This window comes from Phacochoerus africanus, chromosome 15 (genome assembly GCF_016906955.1).
Source record: "Phacochoerus africanus isolate WHEZ1 chromosome 15, ROS_Pafr_v1, whole genome shotgun sequence".
Lineage (NCBI taxonomy): Eukaryota > Metazoa > Chordata > Mammalia > Artiodactyla > Suidae > Phacochoerus > Phacochoerus africanus.
The window spans coordinates 27794411-27821644 of NC_062558.1; the positions used below are offsets into that span (position 1 = coordinate 27794411).

At 46.0% G+C, this 27234-nt stretch overlaps 1 protein-coding gene across 1 annotated transcript in view; it reads right to left on the reverse strand.

Moving 5' to 3' along the window:
• Window positions 1-1238: 1238 nt before the first annotated feature.
• The window catches only part of TMEM132B (transmembrane protein 132B), a 36346-nt gene continuing 10350 nt past the window's right edge, over window positions 1239-27234 (reverse strand). Inside the window, exons 2-5 of the mRNA XM_047762252.1 lie at window positions 13330-13535; window positions 7884-8154; window positions 4851-5042; window positions 1239-3567 (exon numbers count right to left, since the gene is read on the reverse strand). Coding sequence (XP_047618208.1) covers window positions 2419-3567; window positions 4851-5042; window positions 7884-8154; window positions 13330-13493 — 1776 coding nt within the window. The 5' untranslated portion in view covers window positions 13494-13535 and the 3' untranslated portion in view covers window positions 1239-2418. The remainder of the gene's footprint in view (window positions 3568-4850; window positions 5043-7883; window positions 8155-13329; window positions 13536-27234) is intronic.

The following is a 27234-nucleotide window of genomic DNA, read 5'->3' on the forward strand; positions in this document are numbered from 1 at the left end:
CCTTGAGATTGTTGGGATTCCTGATTCCCGAATTTGGTTCCATGTCCCTTCAAACACTCAGATCCCAGGAGATGCTCTAACTTGTATGCTCCTTAATAAGGTTCCCCACGACTTCCTTTGTCCCCTCCTGAATTATACCCACCGGAAGTCTCATTGTACCCGTGGGAGGCAGCCTGCTGTGTGTGTGTGAGAATCACCCCCATATCAAGTGAGGTTCCTCCATTTCAGATATAAAATCCCCACTCTGTCTGGAACGCTGAATATCCAAAGGGAGAGAAACAATGAAAAATATAGGAGGAGCAGGGCTCTGAGGGACAGCTGTGTATCAATTAGTGCATCAACGGCTCTCTGGCCCCAAACAGTTGGTTTCGAGCTACCTCCCCATCAAGCGCTTTGAAAAACAGAGGTTAACAGAGGGGCTCTTCCTATAGGGTGTCAGCCATCTCTTTGCAAACCCCTTTGGAAGCTGATGCCTGGGCCTCTTGGCTTCATTCTCCAATCAAACAGGAAAATTGGGGGAACCTCACCAACTTCCATTCGCATTTAAGACACAAGAGCCACTGAACACCTGCCTCTGGAGGTCAGGCAGTGCTGTTTATACATGTACTGTAGTCCTGTGGGCAGGGGACACATGAGGAACTCTGTGGCTGCCATGTCATGGCTGGAGGAGGCTGGTTGTCATGCTGCTGTCCATGGAACCCTATAAGGGAACCACTGAATGCTTCCCTTTTGAACAGCCCAGTCATTCAAGGAACTGCTTCCATGCTTTCTGCAGGACCTTGCCACATTGGGCCTTTAAATTTCTATTTCTCTGGGATACAAATGGCTCAAGAAGCTTGGAGGGAGGCATACTCATCCAGTGTCTGTTCTTCCAGCTATTCCATCTTTATGCTGTCACAGTTTCCTAATCTGAAACACTTACTTTGCTTGAGGCCAGGCATGTTGTTCTATGAAAAACATTTCTTATTTAAACATTATGCAGGAATCAGGCTTTTTTTTTTTTTTTCCTCCCTCTCTCTCTCATCACTTTGATTTTCCAATAGCTATGGTTTTTCATCACAACTGCTTCTCAAGCTTCTGGTATAGTCATTTATTTTATGAATTGGGGGTAGAGCATGGGGGAGGTGGAACCCATTGCTTTTCTCCATCAATGCAAACCTCATATAGGTTTTATCTCTGCCAGAGTCATGGCTGAGGAGATACACATATGTATATATATATATATATATTTGGTGTGTGTGAGGGGGCAGGGATTATCATATGGATAGATTTCTACGTATTGCTAAGTTGAAACATCATTTCGCTTATGGTTTTCAAAAGTTTTGTTCTGGCAAAAGAAAAGCTTAATCTGAAGGTATGTCCTATGCGATTTCCTTTCTGTGCATATCATTTCTAGACTGTGATTTCCATTTGGATAACAAATGGTGCGGACCACAAAGCATTAGTACAAATATGACAATAGGGAGGACATTTTTTTTGCCCTCAGAAGCACACTCCAGGAAGGAGTTCCTTGTGACTCCCACAAGCAGAAGATAAAAGTAAAAGTTCATGGTTCACAAATTTGTTCCAAAGTTTTTAAGCGTCATGTAGAAAACTGTCAAGAAGATGGCCCTCCCTCACAGTATAATAATATTTTTAAGTAAAATCCCATGTCCCCATCTGATACAAGAAAGTTCAACAACAAAAAGAAGGAAAGACGGCGTGAGGATGAGCTTCTTCGATGTTGCCCCTTAGATGATGAAACGCGGAAAACTGGAAAAGAACCTGAAATCCTGCACAGACACCCAGGAAATAACATGGGTTATTTAACATGGGGTGGCAAATCTCAGTGACTAAAACTCATAGGGAAATCCAACCGATCTCAGAGAAAAGACTGAAATTTCTTGCCTTCATGTGTCAAAAAGAACTGCAGAGGTCAAAGGAATGAGGTGCAGATGCAAAGAGATATAAAAATAATGAGCAGTGCTCATAACAAATATGGGCGGCTACATTCAGCATCTTTCGAGTATGTCCAATCTCAGGCCAAGGGCAAGAAATGTCCACTGTGCTTTAAAAGGTCTAGGAGTAGAAAAAATCAAACCTAAGTCTTTCCTAATTCCACACGGCCGTTTTGTCATGAGATGACTAACAATGTCTGTGGGGTCAGGTTTATTAGATTTGTATGGAGCTAGTACCAAGCGGCAGATAAAAACTGTGGTCTTAGGATTTCTCCCGGACCTACACGTGGCCGATTTGGAGATATTGCCTGGCTTGAAACCCAGCTGCCTTTGCTCTCTCTGGGACCTGTTGGAAAGGGATCCCCGCCAGACCTCCACAAATGAAGCTTTGTTCCCTCATCCGCTATTGCTGATCCAACTCACGGTTCCACCGTTCAGAAAACAGAAGGCATAAAGGTGAATACAAACATGAGAAAGGAGTTCACATCTGGTCTTGCAGCCTCTCCATGTAGTCTCTAAAGCCCTGGGACTCCCCCAGCCCCATGTCTGGGCAGACCCACTGGATGCTGTCATCGCTGTCAAACAGGATGGAGTTGGTGTAGGGGCCGCCGTCCTCCGGGAGGATGGTGGTGTAGGAAGTAAACTTGACCCTCTTCCTCTTTGGGCCCGAGGAACTCAGAGGTTCGTTCTTAAGGTCTTTCTCGTAGACATAGTCAGAAGGTCGGAGCAGCTGACTATGGAAAGTCTTCTGGGACCCACCGTTCAGAAGGAAGTTCCTCTCCTCGAACGGCAGCCCCCTGTCCACCATGGTCGTGCCCTCCTCCGACGGGAGGGTCACGTCCACGGGGTTCTCCAGAAGTTCCACGTCATTCCCGAGCCAGACCCAGTCGTGGGAGTGGGGGATGTTGCCTTGCTCGCTCACAGCAAATCTTTTGTGTCTGTATTTCCAAGCAAATGCCACACAGTTGATCAAGAAGACCAGGATGGCCAGGCAGAAGACACAGAGCAGGGCATACATGCCAATCTCCAAGTCGGTCAACCCCCTGGAGGTCACTGTGAGGTCGCTCGGATTATGGAGTTCCGGTAACTTCCCTTGAGTGGGGAAGCTTGTGAAGGTGTCTGGACCCCTACTCTTGAGCAACTTCTTATCCTTTCCTTCCACGGGAGACAGGGAGGTTGTGCTCTTGTTGGCACCTTCCTCTTGGCCAACAGAGGCGCCATGTTGGAACCATTCCTGAACTGCTCTCTCCTGGTTTCCTTCACGCTCTATGGTATTACTGAGGTGGTCTTTATATTCCCGGTTTATGCCCTCAATATCGTTGGTACCTCCTTGGTGCTCATCGATACTCGGTTCAAATTTGACCTTGACGTTCCCTTTACCCACAGCAAGAACACTCTTCCTCTTGGTCTTCTGACAGGGTTCACTGATCATCATTTCCAGTTTAATCAAGGGCCCCTGCCCTTCACCCTCTGCAACCACAACCGGCCATTGGGACTGAAGGTTTGCCTGGACAGACACCACCATTTCATCCAATGAGGAGACAGTAACGGAAAAATCCTTGGGATCATAAATGTCTAAAGGTGTCACCGATCCATCACTGAACAAAATCCAAGAACTGGCTATTGCTTCCTGAGAAAAATGAAACCACAGTATCATGTTATGATCCAGTTCCTTCAAACTTGCAATCTAAATGCAATTTCCTATGTAATATTATTAAACACAGAAACTGAGAAAAATAAATATTTATCCTTAGGAACAGCGCTGGGCATGCCTTCAACCAGCATCAATGCCAAGCTACAGCCCCACGGAAGTGAGAAGCAGACAATATACTTTAATGAAGGCATTAGAGTGTATATTAATTTATTGCATGCCCTATGACAGAATTTGACTTTGACCTTTCTAAAAACATTCTGAAAGATCAGGCAATTTATCTGAATCAAACTCAGGTGCAACTAATCAGGCTCCTGCTCAAGATGATATCACTTTGAACATTCTTTATTAGGAAGCCACTGCTGATGAAGCAAAACATGCACGGGTTGGAAGCACTTAAGGAAGGATGCATTAGGAGACCAGCTGGCTTGAAAGGCACACTGCCCTGGGATCTCTATAAATGACATGTAAAAGTTGAAAGAGGGGAGAGAGTTTTAGAGCTGGCCATAACTGTCCACAGTAGCGACTGGCCACCTATTAGTTGAGCTTATTGAGATGCCAAAATGGAATTTTCAGTATCAAAAGGTGCTTGCTTTGGCAAAAGGAAAAGCCTGCAATCCTTTGGTCAAGGTCTAGAAGCGGAACTTTGGAAAAGACAGTGCAGTTATCCTGGTATGAATCAAGGGAAAGAAAATGGACCAAGATGATGTGTGTAAAATTCCTTCACTTGGAGAGGGTAATTGAACAGGAGTGTAAGGCTAGGCTGCTCTAAAGTGTGTGGCATAGGAGTTCCCGTCGTGGCGCAGTGGTTAACGAATCCGACTAGGAACCATGAGGTTGCGGGTTTGATCCCTGGCCTTGTTCAGTGGGTTAAGGATCCAGCGTTGCCATGAGCTGTGGTATAGGTGGCAGATGTGGCTCGGATCCCACATTGATGTGGCTCTGGTGTAGGCCGGTGGCTACAGCTCCAATTAGACCCCTAGCCTCAGAACCTCCATATGCCGTGGGAGAGGCCCAAGAAAAGGCAAAAAGACAATAAATAAATAAATAAATAAAGTGAGTGGCATATGAACATGTGGTTAGTGGATTAGAAGCACAGATGGGTAAATGTCTCTAAGCCACTGAGGATTGGACAAGGCGCAGGAAGAAGCTTCAAGAACCACCAGTCCTAGCTAGGTGTGCTCTTCGGATTTCTTCTGCAGCATGTGACAGTGAGAGAGTGGTCTCCGTGGACCGTGGACAGAAGGACTCTGCAATCTTACCTGCTGTGGGGCTTGAAGAACATCCTGGGCAGCCACTTTTGAGATGATGGCCCTTCTGTCCGCCCTGTGAGGCTGCAGGGAAAGAGACAAGCCAGCCACCAGCTGCACCCCCAGGTCGGAGATGGTGACACGGTCATCCAGGACAATCACCGTCTTCTCAGCCAGGATGGAGTCGGAAAGAGGCGACAGGACCTGTGGGGTCAGTGAGAAAGCTTAGTCTCTGCCCCAAGCACCGTTCAGAACTCCTTAACTTTCATTTCCACCAAAGTGTTCTCCCAGTTTCCTGCGACGTGAGTGCCTTTACAGAAACTGCGTACGTGAGCCTTACGCTCCTGTTCAATTACCCTTTCCAAGTGAAGGAATTTTATATACATCATCTTGGTCTGTTTTCTTTCCCTTGATTCACACCAGGATAACTGCACTGTCTTTTCCAAAAAAAAAGGATTGGTTTATTTAGAGGTAATACTAAAAACCACCCATCTTGGGGACAAGGCATCAAAGGGTAATATTTTCCCAGCAGCTAACGAATATTTAGGTGCCAAAAATGGCAGAATTGTGACAAAGCCCTTTAAAAGGCTGGTGCTCAGTCCCCTACTGCTCTATTCCTGCTGGTGGGTAGTTAGATGTTGACTATAGACCACTGATCACTGCTGTGTGGGCTGCAAAGCCATCATTGGTTAAGCCAGGTAGGTAGAGTGGGAATGAGAATCTTTCCAAAGAAACCATTCCTTCTTATTAAGTGTCCAGCTTGCAGTCGGAGGCAATTCATGGATGGAGAGAAATAGCTAGTGGGCAAAGTTTCTAGAACTGCATTCCCCCACCCCACCCCAAAAAAGGTCCTACCTAATCTCTCTCTCTCTCTTTTTTTTGTCTTTTCTAGGGCTGCACCCATGGCATATGGAGGTTCCCAGGCTAGGGGTCTAATCGGAGCTGTACCCACTGGCCTACACTATAGCCACAGCAACACAGGATCCCAGCTGTGTCTGCAACTTATACCACAGCTCACAGCAATGCCAGATCCTTAACCCACTGAGTGAGGCCAGGGATCGAACCTGCAACCTCATGGTTCCTAGTCGGACTCATTAACCACTGAGCCACGACGGGAACTCCCTACCTAATCTCAAACCTGTGAGTATGGTGATAAGTCACTCCTCTGATTAAGTTATAGTATGTGGCACAGTTGGCTTTAAAATAGGCAGATTATGCTGGATCAGCCAGGAGGGGCCGATGTAATCACATAAGCCCTTACAAGTAGAGCACTCTCCCTGGCAGGTGGAAGAAGGGAGTCAGAGAGATCCAGAGAGTGAGAAGGACCAAACACATCACTACTGGTGATGGAGGGGCCCCGGGAGAAGGGAGGCCGGTGACTTCTAGGGGGAGAGAGTGACCCCTGGCTGACAGTCCACAAGGAAACAGGGTCCTCAATCCCATAGCATGAGGAGCCGCATCCTGCCAGCAATCTGAGCTGGGTTAAGCCCAACCTGGCCAACACTTTGATCACAGCCTGTAGTCCCCCAAGCACAGCCAAGCTCACCCAGGCTCCCAACCCAAAGAACTCTGAGTTACTAAGTTACTGGTGGTTTAAGTTAGGACCTCTGTGGTGATTTGTTACACAGCAACAGAAAAGTAATACAGGAGTTCCCTGGTGGCTCAGAGGGTTAAGGATCTGGTATTGCCACTGAGAGGCTTAGGTTGTGCTGTGGGGTCAGTTCAATCCCTGGTCTGGAACTTCCACACCTGGTGGGTGGAGCCAGAAAAAAAAAGAAAAGAGAGAGAAACATAACAAAGTATGTTGCTCTCACTAACTAAAAAAAAAAAAGTAATACAAACTGTAATGTTGACTCCAGCTTTGTCAAAAACTAATTTGGACAACATCTAAAATATAACTTAATTAGAGTTCCCATTGCGGCTCTGTGGAAACGAACCCAGCTAGCATCCATGAGGGTGTGGGTTCAATCCCTGACCTTGCTCAGTGGGTTAGGGATCCAGTGTTGATGTGAGCTGTGGTGTAGGTCGCAGACAAGGCTTGGATCTGGCTGTGGCTGTGGCTTAGACTGGTAGCTACAGCTCCAATTCAATCCTCAGCCTGGAAACTTCCATATGCCACACCTGCAGCCCTCAAAAAAATAAAATAAATAAAATAGAATAAGACAATTAACTATGAGCAGTAACATTTTAATGTGTTATTAAAAAATATGCTGCACTATTTCCACATAATGATCCTGTCAATGTTGGCTAGAAAATACTTTTCCTATTACTATAATAAAATGGCCAGTAGTTTTTATTATTTTTAGTGCAATACATGTTTTCAAAAATGCTTTTGTTTTCTGTCTAAGACTAAGTGGTTAACTTTCAAGTTTAGAAGAGTAAAACTAGCTTTTTTTTTTTTTTCCCTGGTTTCACCCTTGACATGTGGAAATTCTGGGGCCAGGGATACAATATGCTATACTATTGCTATACTATAGTATATGCTATACTATAGCATAGTATAACTGACTCACTTTGTGGTACAGCAGAAATCATCACAACATTGTAAATCAACTACGCTTCGATAAAACTTTAAAAAATGGAAAAAAAATATATTTTCAAAGGTTAACCCTACTCCAAAAAAGAAAAAAGAAAAGCTTTCCTGGGTTCTACCATCTTCTATTACAGAAATGGGAAAAGTAAATTATTATATTGGGGAAAGATTGCTTCCTCTGTGAGTTTGACTGGTAAAAGACATGAAATACTTTCTTCTCTACTTTCTCTAAAATGCACATTTTGAGTTTAAGTTGTTAGAATTGACGAGCCCTCTGTTACTGCCTGTGATTCTCTGAGACCTGTGCACACACCCCTGCAGGACAGCACCTGCCTGGACCCTCGTCAATACAGGCTGGGGTTGGGTGGTGGGGTAGGCATGGGGGTGGGGAGGTGGGGCTTTGGGGTGAGGGGTGGGCATGGGGGTGGGTTGGGGGCAGGGGGGAGGGTGAGGTGGGGAGAGGGGGTGGGGTGGATTCGGGGGTGGGGTGGTGAGGTGTGGTTTCCCTGTACCTGCACGGTGGTGATGCCTGGCTCCCGACCCACCAGGGTCCTGCCATCCTGTAACTGAGCAATTCTCGGCTCTTCCACCTTCATGAAGTCCACCACGAGGTCGGTGATGTCAAACTGCCAGTCAGGGCCCAGCATGTAGCTCAGCTGACCCAAGTCGGGCGCCTCGGCCACGAACTGGGTGAGGACGCGCACCAGGGCGTGCTGGTACTGCAGGGAGCACCCCCTCCCCTTCTTCTCCTCGTCCTCCTCGTCCTCGCTGTCTCGGGTGGGCCTGGGACACACACACAGCAGAGTACACGTCATCGTGGTCCAGAAGCTCCTTGCCTACCTCCTTATCCAGATTCCCCGTGACTGCAGCTTGACGTGAACTAGACTTTCTCTGCTCACCATCGGTTCATTCTGCTCCGTCCTTCATTCAATGGGCACTTTTGGGGGAGTCCTTGGGTGCCACACGTGGTGTCATGTGCTCAGGACACAGAAGCCCAGCGCGGCCCCTGCCTCACCTGCCCAATGCCGGGGAGAACCAGCCCCACGCTGCACGAGCTGTGTCTCCATCCCCGTGTTCCAGACATGTGTGATTGCAACAGCTCCCCTATGTGGGGATGATGCAGAACTCGGTCTAGAGGCAGGAACAGGAGGCCTGGGGTCAGAAGAGCCATGTGGGGCTCGTGTCCACTCCTCCTGGTTGGCCTTGAGCTAGCGGTCAGCCCCTACACGGGCCAGCGCCTCATCTTGGGAGGGGGAATGAGGCTGCTGCCCTGACCTCCCCGCAGGTGTGGGTGAGGAGCAGCAAGGCAGCTGTGATGACACGTGAGGTTGGCCCTGGTGAACCATCACTTGGGGTAGTTTCCACATCCAGCCCCCTCCCTGGATAAGCCCCTTTAATCTCTACAAAAGCTCAGGGCCCTAAAGGTGAAGAGGACACCTCCCTCCACCCCTCCCGCCCCCCATCTAAGAGGCCTGTTTTTCAGGCCGCTGAAACAACTGAAAGGGGTCTGGCACCTGCGTCCTGGTTTCTCCCTCCTTCCTCAGCACCCCAGCCCTTCTTCCCGCTTGCCTGCCCATGATCTGCCCCGAGACACTCTCCCCGGCTCAGCTGTGCCAGAACTTTCTCCTCCAGATGAACCTGCCTCGTGTCCTTCATGTGAGGACCTGGTTTAGGAGCTGCTGACTGGTCTGTGACCATCAGTGGGCAGGGACTTGTGTCAGGGAGGAGTGGACAGTGACTCACAGGCACTGAGTAGGACCTACTATGTGCCTGTCTGGCCCTACATGCTCACGAAAGGACAGGAGCTGACGTAGATGGATGTGAGCCACATGCCAGCCACACATACTGCCCCTTGTCATCTGCATGGCCCCCGAGACATAGGTGTTCTATGACCCTGATCTGGCCAGTGAGAGAACCAAGGTACAGAGGGGAGAGGCAGTTGGACCAGGGCCACCAATTTGCTACCTAGAAGCAGGGTCCAAGCTAGGCTGCCGCCCCCCTATTGTATAACAAAACTCCATTTCTCTTCACGACAGCTGTGAAGCATGTTCCTATTTCCACGTGAAGAAATCAAGACTCCGAGTGATTAATATGAGGCCCAGATAGGAGTTCCCACGGTGGCTTAGTGGGTTAAGGACCCGACGTTGTCTCCGTGAGGATGTGGGTTCGATCCCTGGCCTTGTTCAGTGGGTTAAGGATCCAGTGTTGCCATGAGTGGTGGTGTGGGTCGCAGACATGGCTCGGATCCTGTGTTGCTGTGGCTGTGGTGTAGGCCGGCAGCTGCAGCTCCAATTAGGTTGCAGCCGTTAAAAAGGAAAGAAAATGAGGCCCAAACAGCTGGTCATTGCAGATTTGGACCAAGCTCCTGTCACTTCAGAAAGCCACTTTCTTAATGTCATTCCACCTCCTCGAAAGGTTCACCCTCAAGGGTGCAAAAGTAAAACTAGCTTCCACTGGTTCTACCATCTTCTATGAGTGATATATAAAAAGTATATGATCTCCTTAGAGGAAGAGGGTTTAGGCTGTGTGTTTTATTCAGTCTTGATAGGTCAAAGACATGAGATCATTTTTTTTCAACATTCTGTAAAATTCAAAAATTAATTTGACTTTATATTACACAGGAAACATTTTCACCAGCACCTAGCAATTTGGGTTTCCCAAGGTGAGGGGCAGATAGCCTTGCTGGTGAGATTGTAGGTGACGAAGTGACAATGCACTAAAAAACACTGACTGACATACCAAAGAGTTAGTCCCATTTTATTTTTTTACTCCTTATTATGTCACAGGGACTGTCCCTGTTGGGTGCCAGATGGTCTTTAAGAATTCTCTGACATGTGCCAGTCTCTACGGCCCAATAAAGACAAACTCAGACAAACAATACTATCTACTCAGCATTTTATTTTCTTTGCATTAATTTTTATTAGCTGGCTTTTTTCCTGCACTCATGACATATGGAAGTTCCCGTGCCAGGGATGGAATCTGAGCCGCAGTTGCGACATATGCTGCAGCTGCGGCAATGCTGGGTCCTTAACTCACTGAGCCAGTCAGGGCTCAAACCTACAACTCCGCAGGAACCCAAGTCACTGCAGTTGGATTCTTAACCTACTGTGCCATAGAGGGAACTCACAGTAGGCTATTTTTGATAATGATATGACGTTTCCCTTAAATAAATGGATAAAACTAAAAAAATAATATTAAGTACATTCTAGGTAGTACTCAAAAGCTGCAGTATCATAAAAGTAGTGAGTGAATAAAGGGCATTTATAAACACAATTAATAAAAACAATTGTCTTCTATTATTTAAAAAAACTTAAAATTTTTAAATCTACAAATTCATTGAAAGGGTTTTTTTGTTTGTTTCTTTTCTTTCTTTCTTTCTTTTTTTTTTTTTTTTTTTTTTTTTTTTTTGCTTTTTAGGGCCACCCCCATGGCATATGGAGGTTCCCAGGCTAGGGGTCGAATAGGAGCTCTGGTGGCCTACACCATAGCCACAGCAATGCAGGATCTGAGCCGCATCTTTGACCTGCAACACAGCTCACAGCAACGCTGGATCCTTAACCCACTGAGTGAGGCCAGGGATGGAACCCGAAACCTCACAGTTGTTAGTCGGATTTGTTTCCATTGCGCCACAATAGGAACACCCCTTGAAAGTTTAAAAATTGTCCAGGGAGGTCCTGGGCAGGGAACATCTTGTCTATTGTACAATGTCCAGACAGCAAGCTGACATTGGTACAAAACACAGAGGTTATTCCAACGTCAATAGCTAAATGAATACGTGTGTGTGTGTGTGTGTGTGTGTGTGTGTGTGTAGTGCTATGTGATTTTGTCTCATGTACATTCAGGTAACCATCACCATAACTGAGATACAGGACTGGCCCATCGCCACAGGGGTGTCCCGTGTAATATATACATTACCCCCAACTCATGGCAACCACTAACCTGCTTTCCACTTCCTATAGCATCATAAATGTACCACACTGCAGGTAAGCTTTGAGAGGGCGGGTGAGGATTTGGAGTAATGGGATGACTAACACCGTGCTGGTGGGAATGAAAATTGGAAGAGCCTCTCAGGAAAACAGTTCGGCAGTTTCGTCTAGAACAATAGGCCCTTACCATAAGACCCAACAATTGCACTTTTGAGCTTTTTCTCCAGGAGAATGAAAACTTATATTCACACAAAAAACTTAGACATAAATTGTCATAGCAACTCTATTCAAAATAGCCCCGAACTGGAGTTTTCTGCTGTCCTAGCTGTTCCTTGGTGATCTGGCATTGTCATTGTTGTGGCATGGGAGTGATCCCTGGCCTGGGGAACTTCTACGTGCCACAGGCACGGTCAAAAAACAAAACAAAACAAAACAAAACAAAACAAAAACCCAAACTAGAAACAACATAAGTGTCCTTCAGTGGATGAATGATTAAGCAAATTGTGATAATAGCTGCCATGGGATACACTCAGCAATATAAATAAATGAACCATGCAACGACTTGGATGGATCTCAAGGGAATCATGCTGGATAAAAAACATGTCTATATTTAAAGGTTTTGCATTTTATGCTACCATTTATCAGCTGGAGAAAACTTTATGCTCTCATAGGGCTCAACTTGGGTCAGGCCCACCCCCATCCCTACCCCCCCGCCAGATAATCTCCATATTTTAAGATTAATGGATTTAGAAATTTTTTTTTGTCTTTTTGTCTTTTCTAGGGCTTCATCTATGGCATATGGAGGTTCCCAGGCTAGGGGTCTAATTGGAGCTGTAGCTGCCGGCTTATACCACAGCCACAGCAACATGGGATCCCAGCCGCGTCTGAGACCTACTACACCACAGTTCACGGCAACGCCGGATCCTTAACCCACTGAGCAAGGCCTCATGGTTCCTAGTCGGATTTGTTAACCACTGAGCCGCGAGGGGAACTCCTGGATTTAGAATTTTAATTACACGTGTAGTATCTTTTCACAGCAGTACCAGGCTAGTGTTTGATTAGATAACTAGCCAGACAGGAATCTTGAGGGATGTCATCTTTAGAATTCTGTCTACTGCAGGATGTATCATTTCATTGAATTATTGGGAAAACTCTATTCAGTAACTCTAGTGTCATCTCCAATTTATAGATGAAGAAATAGGAACAGAGAGGTTACATAACTTGTTCGAGGTCGCACAGCTCTATGGAGGAAAGTCAGGGTGAAAACTCTGTGGCCTTATTCCAGAGCCCACAACTTAGCTATCGCACTGTGCTCCATAGATGATGACTGACATTTACAGCAGGACACTGAAAACAGATAATGTAGGAAACAATCATAGAGAACAGATTTGTGGTTGCCAAGGGGGAGGGAGGAGTAAGTGGGATGGATAGGGGCTTGGGGGTTGGTAGAGGCAAACAGTTCCATTTAGAATAGAGAAGCAATGAGGTCCTACTGTACAGCACAGGGAACTCTATCCAGTCTCTTGGAAGATAATATAAGAAAAAGAATGTTTATATATGTATGACTGGGTCATTTTGGTGTACGGCTGAAATTGACACAACACGTAAATCAACTAAACTCTAATAAAAATAAAATAAGAAAAATAGTATGATGGTTCCTCCAAAAATTAAATATAGAAACCACATGATTCAGAAAAAAAGAATAATAGGGAAGCAGGGAATAAAAAAAAAAATAGCTATACCCTAAATGCCAGGCCTTGTGTCACGTGACTTTTATGTGTTGCATCATTTTATTGAATCCTAGCAATTATCCTATGAGGTAGATACTATTATTCTCATTATAATTTCCTCATGTCAACGTTAAGTACACAAGTCAGATCCATATGCACCCCAACCTCATTATTACCCACTGTGGATGCAGCATTCCCGAAGCCTGGGTCCCTGGGGACCATATGCCTCAGAGGTGAGCCCCGGAGCCCCAGATGCACAATCCTGAGGGTCATCCCCCGTCCCCTACCTCTTGGTCTCTCACCTTCGGTTGGAGGCCACCGGGATCCTCCATCCTTTGACCTGGCTCAGCTCTGTGTCCGAGATCTCCACCTGCAGTGGGAGTCTGGGCGCCCAGACCGTGACCTCTAACTGGGAGGTGAAGTGCTGGTGGGTGAAGTTCACGATCGTGTCCACTTTGCTCTTCATCTCCTTTCCGTTCACAAAAATGGAATCGCAGCCATCGGAAACCTTATTGGAAGGGGGGCGGGATAGGGGTTAGAATCTTCAGATCCATCAGCAGGAAGAGCACACGCAAAACCTGACAATGAAAGTTCATGAACTGCAACCGCTCTGATTGATGGGGGCTCCGAGACAACCTGGAGAACACGGCTTGAACAAAAGGTAATTTGTAGGCACTAATTAGTGACAAATACTGATAAATAGACTCCAGGAAAGCCATTTTGTATTACGAAATCCTGACAACGAAAACCATAAACATAATTTAATGGAGTTGCATAACCTTTGTTGCCTTTTCTTCGTGGTTTTTCCCTCTATTTCACCTCCTTTATGTACTCAAACCACCACCAATCAAACCCCAGGTGTGACATATTTCACTCTTGCGCTGTATCTGAAGATGCTTAAAAGGTATCCATATGTTACTAAAGCAACACTATTCGCGCCGTAAAGAGAATTTTTTTTTTTCTGAAAAACGAAGTGAGCTTTGCATTAGGTTAAAATCCTTGTAGGAAAATACTTCTGAAATGCACCAGAAATGTGGATTTAAGTACTTTTGTCTCATTACACTGTAATGTTGCAGAATGGTGGTGAGGATTTGGCATTTCGTTTTGGACTTTTGACTCATCATATGGGGGCCTCCTTTTAATGTACATGTATTAGCAGGTTAGGGAGTAGACAAGGTGAGCTCATTTCACTTCACGTCTTCCAGAGAAGCAAGGAAAATGTTGAGGACTTTCTGTCCCAGACCACCAGGAAGATGTCACTGATGTGTCTGGGTCGGGAGGGGGAGGAGGAAGCAAAGGTCACTTTATGGGGAGAAGACTCGAAACGGACAATCAGTTCAGCAGCAAATCACAAAACTGCCAGGGGTCCACGATCTCATTTTACAAATGAAGAACCTGAGGCCAGCTATTTGCCATAGCTGGTTTAAGTTCACACACTACTTTTAGGGTTTCGGCATGGGACTGGCTGCTGGCAGTGATCCCCGATTTACCCAGAATGCCACAAGGAAACCTGTTCTCCAAGCCACAGAGACTCACTCTTGGCCTCTTCCCTGCCTGAATCAGTACCAATTAAAGGTCCCCTTTCCAAGCTCCAGATGTATACGTTCAACCTCCTCCTTGACCAGGTGACAGCTCAAGAGCAATGTCAGCAGGGTCCATTTCCAAACTCAAAGAAGGAAACCCATATTGTTTGAGACAAATTATCATCATCTCCACATCCCCCCAAAAGAGCATGAATATGAATTTGCTCCCATGAGAAGGAAAAGATGAGCCTGGTTCACTGTAGAGTGAAATCAAAGACCAAGGAGAAAATAACTAATGTGATGCTTAAACCTCTCCTGGCATCAGCATTGCAGACAGAATCCTTGTCATTTCTACCTCACAATGTTGTCAATGTCTTTAGGAATCTTTAAGCATAATTCAGAGGCCACTAACAGGAAGATGGGCTGAAATCACAGGGACCCTGACTCAATAACCTAGGGCTACCGAGCAAAGAATAGGGCTGCTGGGGGGTGACTGTGCTTTGTCAGAACTTAGCCGTCCAAAGTCCCCTGCCCTCCAGGCTACACTAGTCTGAGCCTCAAACCTACCCTCAGAAGGCAGTGGAGAATGGCAGCTAAGGTCTTCCCCACCCCCCAAATTCCAGCAGGAGCTGAAAAAGACATTTCAATCATTTTTCAAAGCTTAAAAGAATCTACTTTCCCATCCCTCTCTTTGTCTGCTTTACTTTTTAAAAGGGAGAAGAAAAATGATGAACCAAGCAAATCAGCTATCTTTGAGGGCATGTTTGAGTGACGTAAATCTGCATTATTGTGCCCAGGATTGTAAAGAGAGCAATCAGAATGAGATTTTCAATTAGAGCAGAAAATGGAATGGAGGACTGTGTTCTTATTTTAAAATCCTGTGATGCTGCCACAATGCCAAGCCTGACTGCCTTTCCTTAGGTACTTAAAAAGGGGTGGGAGAACCGTTCTAGAGAAATCCTGCCTCTCCTCCAGAGCGCTGCACTAGGAGACATTGAGTAAGACCCCCTATACACCCCTGGACTCAGTGGCAATATGCAGACCTAACACAAGAGAATAAGGTTCCTTACAGACAACAATGTTGCAATGGATGCATTAGAGAGCTCTACCCTCAACTTCTCCCAACTCAGCATCATCCATTGCTAGAACCTGCCCCCACCCTATTTCCAACAGCATAGACCTCCACTCTCCTGAATTTGCAGGATTATTATAATTTACATGAGATGTGTGTGTGCATGTGTGCGTGTGTGTTATTTCCTCTAGAAAGAATGGTTTAATATTTGCTAATTCAGTGTTTGCGGTGGCTTTATAGAACATAACTACCGGAAATAATGAGAATCGATTGCCATAGGTATCTCTTATTTGTATAGGACCTCACTGACTGCAATTCCCTTCCTCCCTCCTGATGCATTAATCCAGTAATAGCTCTGTGCCGCCGGCGCCATGATCCTCATTCTATGTGGACTGAATCCAGTGTAGAGAAAGGAAGCACCACTTCCCCAGAGCTCTACTTGTGTGTGTAATGGTGCCAGCCAGCCCGCAAGACCGCTGACACCTTGGCCCAGTGCTCTTTCCCCCGACTGCTCATACCAGCCCCCTCCAGGGACTCCCCATGGTCCCAGGACAAAAATCCAGACTCCTGATCACATTTTAAGGATCTGGCACTGCCTCCTTCTCCAGGCTTACTTTGCACTGCCCTCCCCACCTCTTCCATAGGTTCCCCTCTCCTGGGGCTTCTCTCCCTTGAGCTTATCCCTAAACAAAGGCCTTGCCATGATCTTTTCAGACGGAGACCTGCTTATCCCTCAGGTCTGAGGGAGATATAACTGCTTGTCTACTGGTCCCCCAACCACACAGCAGCACGATTTCTCCATCACACGCATGTGCACATCTTCCTCTTCTCCAGTCATTTATTAGAACCCCGAACTCCTTGCCAGTGATTGGCTGAGGGAAAGGCATGTGGCACAATTCTAGCCAATCAGGTGTGAGGAGTCGTCTGGGGGTTCTGGGAAGGATCTCTGGCTCCGAGATGCAGAAGAAGTGGCACCTGCTTCTTCCGTCCGATATTATCACACCAGGGATGACAACAGGGACTGCAGCAGCGATCTCAGAGCCTTGGGGTGGGGGGCTGTCCAAGAACCGGGCTGACACTGTGAGCATGGAAGGACAGAAAGACGGAAGCAACCACGTCCTGTGACCTGGATGGACCGCTGGACCAGCCTACCTGGAACCAGCTGATTTTTCAAATTCTTATCAGATGACTTTCTTTCTGTTGTTGTCAAAGGCATTTTGGTCCATGGATTTTTTGGTGGTGGTTATTATTGCTTGCCACCAAAAGTGGCATAAATTATGTAGGAACTCAGCTCAGATGTCACACCCCAGAAAGGATTCTTTGAGACATTTCTAATTTAATCTTGCACCCCCTCACCTGGCCACTCTCCACCAATAGCAACTATTTATTCTCCACTGAATTTACTGTCTGTGATACTATATTTACGTACATTCTGTTTACGGTATTTCTATCTTACTGATGGTTTATTACCTACACTGTTCATATTGCTTATATCATATGGCTTGCACTATATCAGTTACACTGGGTTGCTCTGTGTTGTATTTTAAATTTTACTTCTCAATATCTATCACTCTCTGAATGCTCCTAGTTGTTTACTTGTTTCTTATCTCTGTTCTCCACTTGAAGGTGATCTGCTTGAGATCATGGACCTATCTCCTCTAATCCACTGTAGTACAGGGATGACCCATAGAGAGTGTTCAATGAATAGAAGTTCAGTGTGAGTAGGTTAACAGTTTCCTCTGGGCCCCATTCATTCCTGTGCCCCAGGAGTAGCCTGTGTCTGGGTAAGAAAGGGGAGGAGGTGGCTTAAACAGGGATTAAGTTTAGGATACCATGAAAGAAGACAGACCAGTATGAAGAAACATAGTCTAAGTGCTCAGGACGTTTGAGATCAAAGAACTGATAAATTTGGATTCCCAGGGGCAAACGTGGCTTTTTGGCTGCAAAATGAGATCTGTGTGTCATGTCACACAGTGAGGCCATGTGTGTTGTGGGCAGGGACAGGTAGACATTGCAAGGTAAAGATCAGAGTCAGGCTCCCACCACTCACCCAAAGAGAGCTTCAGGGCTCTCTGGGCCCCCCAAAGGGACAAGGGACACCAAATGCTGGGAATCCTAATATAAGAATTGTTGAGGACAGGAACATGGGGATTGAAAATGGCGGTTTGTGCCATGTTCATCTGAAAGCATGTGCGAGATGGCTCGTAAATGTCATCTTAGGAAGGCTGCCCTTAGAGGTTAACTGTTTTACTGTCAAATCACACTTTTGCAGCTATAGTACTTTAGAGTAATACAGGCAAATAGGGGTCTCCCGATGCAGGTGCGTTTCCTTTGGGGCTATTGTAAAATATATCATTTGCTTCATTTTCTATTTAGAAAAGAAGCAAGACTTGAGTCTATGTATCAGCACCCTCCCTCTGAGTTTGCTGACACATCTGTCTGCACTGATAGATGCTGCCCCTGCTTTATAAGGCTTCTCTCCTAACCCCTCCCCCATCTCGAGAAAGGTGTTAAAAAAAAAAAAAAAAGCTACATAACCATGGCAATGGCAGCAGTCTAGCTCCTTGGCAACTTGGTAAGAGCAGTTTAGGAAGTATGTAAATAGTGTTTGTTTAAGGTGAATAAAATGAAGCGTGCCAGAGTTCTGCTTGTGCCTCAGTGGTTAACGAATCTGACTAGAAGGCATGAGGCTGTGGGTTCGATCCCTGGCCTCGCTCAGTGGGTTAAGGATCCAGCATTGCTGTGAGCTGTGGTGTAGGTCGCAGACATGGCTCAGATCCCGCTTTGCTGGGGCTCTGGCATAGGCCTGCGGCTACAGCTCAGATTAGACCCCTAGCCTGGGAACCTCCATATACCACAAAAGTGGCCCTAAAAAAGATAAAAAGACAAAAAAAAAAGTGTGGCTTCTGCAGTGTTGTTTATAATGAAAGTAACAGTTTTCCATACTAAATGCCAGTGCATACAAATGAAGCACTATGAATCCTAAAGTAAACTTAAGTAGCATTTAAGAAAAGGGAAAAATAATCATGATATAACACAGTGAAAAAATGATGAAAAGATTTAGATGAAAAATTATATGGACACACTAACCCTAATTTTATAAATATATGCTACATGTGTTTGCATATTAGTAAAAAGATTTGATCACAAATTTCAAAGCTGATCTTATGGTTACCATATAAGAAACTGTAGAGGGGAGGTAGGAATTAGGAGGATGGGAGTAACATATATACACCGCTGCATATAAAAAAAAAAAATGAGTAAAAAGAACCTACTGTACAGCACAGGGAAATCCACTCAATAGCTTGTAATAACCTATATGGGAAAAAAAGAATGGATACATACGGATGTATAACTGATGCATTTTGCTGTACACTTAAAACTAATAAAACATTGTAAGCCAGCTATACCCCAATAAAACTTTTTTAAAGATTTGAATTAAAGGGGAAAAAAGCTATATAACCAAGGAGTATGTTTCTCACAGATTCACAATAAATGCTGAATTCCATATTAAGACAGGCAGAAAGAAACTGTGTAAAGAAAAAAACTTTGGATATTCATTTGCCATCAAATTAAAAAAAATTGTCTTTTTTACTAAGTTTAGCAAGTTCATTATGTCTGAGGAGCAGTGGGGACTCAAAAAATACTATTTTACCATGAGTTTTTTTCTATCTCCAAATACAAAGAGGAATAATAATAGCTAGTATGTATTGAATGGTTACTGTGTATCATGCATTCTTTTTTGTTTCTTTTGGTTTTGAGGTTTTTTTAATAGCTGAGGAGGAGGCATATGGAAATTCCCAGGGGCCAGGGATTGAATCCAAGCCGCAGCTGCAACCTATGTCACAGCCAGATCCCATAACCCACTGTGCCAGGCCCAAGGATCAAATCTATACCTCCACTGCAACTTGAGCTGCTGCAGTCAGATTCTTAACTCACTATACCACAGCGGGAAATATTCTAGCCTTGGTTTTTTTGGTTTTTTTGTTTGTTTGTTTGTTTTGTTTTGTTGGCTTTATTTGAAAAAAATGTTTTATTAAAGTATATTTAATTTACAATGTTGTGCCAACTTCTGCTACACGGCAAAGTGACCCGGGTGTTTTTCAAACTTTACTTAGAACGATAGCCATTCAATCCTCTAGATATTTTGTTTGTTAAGGGTTTCATCTCTATACTATAGATGGGAAAACTGAGGCCTCAGAGAGGCAGCTCATTCCGGGTTCACAGCAGGTGAGGGGCAGAGCAGGGACTGCACTCAGCCCTCTGAAAGGAGGGGGCAGAGCTCCGCACACTGTGTGTCACTCCTTCCCGGCAAAAGGATGGCCTGATTGGGAAAAGCTCGACATAAACACACACTGGGATTTTCATATGAACCTCACTGAGGTGTAATTTCTGTGCAATATACCAGATACAGGTGGATGAGTTTGATGGTGTGTACCCCATGAGACAGACCACTACCACACTCAGACACAGAGCATGCCCAGCATCCCCAAAGAGACATGTCTCCTTCTCCTTTTCAGTTCATTGCTCACTCTCACCCCGACCCCAAGCCACCACTGAGGTGCTTTGTGTCATTAAGCAGGAGATACGCAGGAAGTCCCCTTGTGGTGCAGAGGGTTAAGGATCCGGCATTGCTGCAGCTGTGGCACAGGCCGCAGCTGCACTGGGATTCGATCCCTGGCCTGGGAACTTTCACATGGTGAGGGTGTCGCCAAAAATAAATAAATAAATAAACATGAGGTATGGATTAGTTAGAGACTAGCTTGATAGTTAGTCCTCAAGCCCAGGAAGAGGGAGGAGGAAGCAACAGCTCACTGCCCCGGGTGGACGGCCAGGAACCTGGATCCTCATCCAAACTCTTCCTCTCATCAAGCCTGAACAGGTCTCTCCCCATCTCTGGGTTCAGTTTCTGCATCTGCAAACTGGAAGGTAGTCCAACTTTCCAGCATGGACACCTTCCCGTCCTATCATTAGAGGATGGAAAGAGGAGGCTCAGAGTCTGGGTCTGTTGCCATGGCTCTGCTCTGCCTCAGATCCCTCCTCTGTACAATAAGAATGAATCACTCATTCATTTAATAAGTATTTATTTCAAGTCTACTATGGCCCAGGAACTGTCCTAGGTGCTGGGGATAGTGATGCACATTACAGACGCCGCCCTTATGGGACCGATAGTCTAATGGGGGAGACAGACAAACTCAATCCACGCGTGGATATAAATGTCATGTCATACTATCAGGTAGTAAGATAAGCTTAAAAGGAAAATCAAGCAAGGTAAGAAAGTGGACAGTGATGACAGAGGGGGCTGTTTTAGTTAGAATGGGAAGGGATACAACCAGTAACAGGCAGGTCTATGAGACCCTCACCAAGACTGAAGGTTGTTCTAAGCCCCCATTCCAAGGAGATGCCCTCATTCAGTCTTTCAAGGTCTGATCATAAAGCTTTGATCTTCAGTTCTTTTATTCTCTCTCTCTTTTTTTTCTTTATTTCTTTTTCAGGGATGTACCTGTGACATATGGAAGTTCTCAGGCTAGGGGTTGAATCAGAGCTGCAGCTGCTGGCCTACACCACAGCCACAGCCACACAGGATCCTTAACCCAGTGACGGAGGGCAGGGATTGAATCTGCATTCTCATGTACATTAGCTGGGCTCTTAACCCACGAGGCTCGGGTCCCACATTGCTGTTGCTGTAGCTGTGATGTAGGATGGCAGGTGCAGCTCTGATTTGATCCCCAGCTTGGGAATCTCCATATGCCTCAGGGTCAGCCCTAAAAAAAGAAGAAAGAAAGAAAGAAAAAAAAAAAGATGGTCAGATCTTGCTGGCTGCCTTCAGTCCAGCATACTTCAGCTCACCTTCATCTGAGATGCCCAGGACCTTCCCTCACAACAGACCCCTGACGCTCCCACCCGGCCAACCTCACCTCTCCCCTCATCAGCCCAGCACAGACAATTCCTGCATCCCTCAAGTTGGGCCACCTCCATGGAGAAATAACAACATTCTGGCTGTTTTCCACCAGGAGACAAATCCCTGTCCACATCATATTCAACAAGGTTTGCTTGTACCTTTACAGACAAGGGCTTCCAAAATCGTGCCCCCTTATCAGAACCACACCAGCAAATTAGGTCCAAGATTACAGTTTGTTGTAAAGTTTAGCGTATGCTTCTCTGCAGAATGTTTTCATTTTTGCTTTTCATCCCTTGACATAGGGAGATTTTCAAAAGCACCACCAAAGCTTGTTAGTTTAGGAAAAGATCCAAACACTTGGGTATTCATCCAACGGTGCCCCCAGAAGGGATTAAGGGCTGTTTATCTGCTGAGAGCCCAGCATAAGGCGCTGCCCAGCTTCCTGCACCAGCCCTGCCTGCAGACACTGAACCTGATGGAGAGAAGGGCTGTTAATTAGGCTTCTTTGGCACAGATGCTGGAGTCACAAGCTTAGGTGCTCGGGGTTTGCACATAAATTAGTCACATAAAAGAAAGGCATTTTGGCAGGATAAGCATATTCTCAGGGGAAAGAGAAATCTCCAGGGTGCATGTTTTCCAAACTTGTTTTGAAAGTACTTAGAAAATTTCCCAGAGAAAATAAACTTTTCTAGAAAAGAATGCTGTGAGTTGTGAACTTAAGGGATAAAAACCAGGAGCTGAGAGGCTGGTGTTTTTTTGTTTTGTTTTTTGTCTTTTTGCCTTTTCTTGGGCCTCTCCCACGGCATATGGAGGTTCTGAGGCTAGGGGTCGAATCGGAGCTGTAGCCACTGGCCTACACCACAGCCACAGCAACGTGGGATCCGAGCCGCATCTTCGACCTATACCACATCTGACGGCAACACCAGATCCTTAACCTACTGAGCAAGGGCAAGGATCGAACCCGCAACCTCATGGTTCCCAGTCAGATTCGTTAACAACTGCGCCACGACAGGAACTCCAAGAGTGAGGCCGTTTTTCTTTGTTTGTTTTGTTTGTTTGTTGTTTTTTAATCTCTGAGACTCCAGGGGAAGGAACAAGAAAATGCAAAGGATGACCTCATCATCAATTCCTCCAAAATCAGGATGTAGAAAAGAGGGAAGCTGAAAGGCCCAGGAGGAGAAGACCTGGCAGATTGGCTCGGTGCTGCCAGGAGAAGCCTGGGCATCTAAACTCACTCTCAGCGGAAGATTCCCAGGAAGGGAACAGCCAGCAAATCAGCAAATCAGAGCCAAGCCAGGCTGAGCCAGTGACAGAGAAAGCACAGCAACGCCCCTGGGCAGCATAGACGGAGTCCCTAGAACCCACCGCTTCCATCAACTCTGAGTCCTGGCTAGTGTGGTGTAAGCTAATTGGAATCCTGGATATAAAAATTCCAGGCTGGGAAGTTACTGTTGTGGCTCAGCAGTAAAGAACCAGACTAGTATCCATGAGAATGTGGGTTCGATTCCTGGCCCCGCTCAGTGGGTGAAGGATCTGGTGTTGCCATGAGCTGTGGTGTAGATCACAGACAGGACTTGAATCTGGCATTGTTGTGGCTGTGGCATAGGCTGACAGCTGGCAGCTCTGATTCAACTCCTAACCCAGGAATATCCATATGCCACAGGTACGGCTCTAAAAAGAAAATAAAAATAAAAAAATAAAAATTTTGGTCTGAACAGCCTGAGAACCCCCCAACCCCCCAGTAGTGAAATTACAGTGGTTCTGACATTCAGTGACTCTGCCTTGTGCCCCATCTCTTCTTACGTTAGCCAATAAACAACATCATTGCATCTAACATATTGGTCTCATACATCTCACGTACTGCGACTAACTTACCTAATATGTTTGTAAGAGAATTCAATTCAGCCCTCTTTTATTCAGCACAACTGGCCTGGGATGGAGCTGCCAGGGGCTGCTCCTGGGAGTTGGCTCAACAACCAAATCCCTTCCAGCCCAGAGAGGCGATGTATGTAAACGAGGGAGGCCGATCGAATGATAGGAGGCTGGGGGAACTGTGAGCACCCTGAACCCCACTCAAAGGCGACAGCCGCTACTTCCCAGAGCCCATCGCTGCCACGTGGCAATGTTGGGGCCATGTTCAGAGATCTTCTGACTTGGTGAAAGGAATGGGAACTCCAGGGTCCTGGTGACATCTGCTCATTTAGTGTTGGATGTGGGTGTCTAAGTAGACATTATTTAGTTTGTTAGTTGGCCACCCCTGTGGCATGCAGAAGTTCCTGGGCCAGAGATCACGCCCTCACCACAGCTACCCAAGCTGCTGTACTGATGAAGCTGTGGATCCTTAACCCACTGCCCCACCAGGGAACTCCTAAGTGTACATGTTTAAAATAATTTGCTGGCCAAACAAAGCATGTCTTGAGGGCTGTATTTGCCTCAAGGTCTATCATTTTATGACCTTTGGCCTAAGGACAAGCTGATATGTGTAACAGGATGCCATGCAATGGCACAGAAACGTTGTGGAGACTTTGCTTGTTTTTTCTTTTTAGGGTCAGAGGTACAGCACATGGAAGTTCCCAGGCTAGGGGTCGAACTGGAGCTGTAGCTGCCAGCCTACACCACAGCCACAGCAACTTAAGATCCGAGCTGCATCTGTGACCTACACTAAAGCTGGCAGCAACTTGGGATCCTTAACACACTAATCAAGGCCAAGGAAGAAACTTGCATCCTCATAGACACTATGTCGGGTCCTTAACCTCTTGCACCACAAAGGGAATTCCTGTGCTTTAGTCTCTTTTTTTTCCCCCTCCAATATATCAAACTCTGAAGTCCACAGAATAACCTCAGAGTCTCATGACCTTCATTTTTTTTGGGGGGGTGGTCTTTTTAGGGCTGTACCTGTGGCATATGGAGGTTCCCAGGCCAGGGGTCAAATCAGAGCTGTAGCTGCCAGCCTACAAAAACTCGGGATCTGAGCCTCATCTGCAACCTACACCACAGTTGATGGCAATGCCGGATCCTTAACCCATTGAGGGAGGCCAGGGATCGAACCTGTGTCCTCATGAATGCTAGTCAGATTCGTTTCCACTGAGCTACAATAGGAACTCCTCATGCCCTCTGATTCTTATGAAAACTTTGGCTAGTCCCCTACAGACTTTACCAGAGACAGATTCATCTCACTCGCTAATGCAGTTCACTTCATAGCTGCTGCTTGAGGCACCTCTGCTCAAGAAGGAATCTGGGCTGTGGAAGGAGGGAGTGCTGAGGTTGATTGGTCATGTCTGGATTGACAAAAACTGGGAAGGGTGTCCTAGCATACCTTTTGTTTCTTCTATATTCTTGATATTCTATTTGTGAAACCAAAATCCTTTGGTCCAATGTCCTTGACCAAAGTGCCCTTTGTCCCCAACCAGAGCCACAGTGCAAGCACTGGTACTGGACCGTGTACAAGCCCATGAGTCCTTGTGTTTTGAAGGAAAAGGCTTTTCCTTGAGCCTCCCAGGCCTCCCCTCAGTCTCCCCTCACTCTGACTCAAGAGTGAATGATGAGGAAAAATTGATACAGCGAAAACTAGTTAAAACCGTCTCCATGATGTATTATGTCCTGCCTTGGCCCCCGAACTGACTCTACCCGGCTTTTCACAAATGGTTTCTTCCTTGCTTCATTGCTCTCTTTTACTAATGCTTGCTTTCTGGTTAGAGTTATATGGCACCCGGTGTTTTCTTTTCCTTTGAAACACTCCCCACACCCCCTTCCTTTTGGGAGCAACCCTCACTGCAGAGAGAAGGTCAAGGTGTTACAATCCCAAAGACCACCAGCAACTGCCACCCAACCCCCCGGACTCTGGCCTTGATGACTTTGGTTTTGATTTTTGGTCTGTTTTTCTTTTCAGGGCCACACCCACGGCATACAGAGGTTCCCAAGCTAGGGGTTGAATTGGAGCTGTAGCTGCTGGCAAGATCCTTAACCCACTGAGCGAGGCCAGGGATCAAACCTGAAACGTCACAGTTCCTAGTTGGATTCGTTTCGGCTGCGCCACGATGGGAACTCCTGGCCTTGATGACTTTGAAATAATCTATGGAGGGAGAAGAAGGCAGGCACCCTAATTCTTGTCAACAGTCCTGTTTTTTCAAGTTAAACCTATAAAACCCCTGCTGCCCCCTCTCAGGGAAGGGACACAGTTTTGAGTGCATTAGCCTGCTGTGGCCTCCTTTGCCTGGCAAAGCAATAAAGCTGTTCTTTCTGCTTCACTTCAAACTCCGTCTCTGAGATTTAATTGGTGCCCGCATACAGAGGCAGGTTTCAGTTTCCGTATCAGAGGGGAAAATCCTTCAAGAGTCTCGGTCTTAGTCTGTCCCTCAAGGAGGCTATCAAGAAGGGCACGTGGAAATCCACTGTCCCCACAAGTGGCCCTCAGATACACAGAGGGTTGCAGCACATGGCCACTGACTGCTCTTCCTACAACTGTGCTCATAGGAAAAGAAGTCAGGGTGTCACCCAAATATTTCTTAACCCTCAGACACACAGGATGTCAGGAAGTTGTTGATAAATTCGTCTCTCTGAACAGATCCCCTGGGGAGAGACACGGTTGAAATCCTTGATGATGGGAACAACTCAGTTGTCCAGAGCATTAAAAGATGACTACCTTAGGGCAATCGCTTGGAGCTGGAGCCTTTACTTTAATTAATTAACTAATTAACTAATTTAGTCTTTTTAGGGCCACACCCATGGCTTTTGGAAGTTTCCAGACTTGGGTTTCAATAGGAGCTACAGCTGCCAGCCTACGCCACAGCCACAGCCACAGCCACAGCAATGCAAGATCCGAGCTGCACCTGCAACCTACATTACAGCTCATGGTGATGCTGGATCCCCAACCCACTGAATGAGGCCAGAGATTGAAACTGTATTCTCATGGATACTAGTCGGGTTTATAAGCGCTGAGCCACGAGGGGAACTCCATGGGGCCTTTAACTTTAAAAAGAGCCTGTTAAACTGAGCATTAGACAATGGGCAACGATATCTGAAACATTTGGAGACGGGAACCTTTAAGAAGGTTAACCCAAGGCTGCAGGGATGAAAATGGACCTCAAAAGAAGTGCTTGTAAATCCGAAGTCTCCTCTTAGCATTTCAAGGTAAACTGGAAATGTTTCCATGGCAAATTAATCCAAGAGCAGTTTAGAAGGTGGAATCGCCAAAGCCTGAATACACTGAGTATATGAATACAAAGGATGATTTCCTATAGAAAGCCCGTTGCTCTTGAAAACGGATTAGAAGAGAGAAAAGCCCATTTGTTTAATAGGTGGCTGCATAATGCAGTCCATCCAGTCCCAGAAAAATCTCATTCCATTGTTTTCAACTAAGATTTTTTTTTTTTTTAATTTAAGCAGCCAAATCCAGGGCATATGGAAGTTCCCAGGCTAGGAGTTGAACTGGAGCTGCAGCTGCCAGCCTCAGCCACAGCCGAGCGTGAGCTGCATCTGTGACTTCCACCACAGCTCACTGCAATGCCAGATCCTTAACCCACTGAGCGAGGCCAGGGATAGAACCTTTGCCCTGCGGCAAAGAGCAGCTTCTTAACCTGCTGAGCCACAATGGGAACTCCAAGACAGTGTTTCTATTTCCACCAACTGCTAAAGGCAGCATTGCTTTCTCAAAGTTCATCTCAGCCTAGTAATATGTATCCATAAAGCCCTCATAAAATGCTCGTGCAAA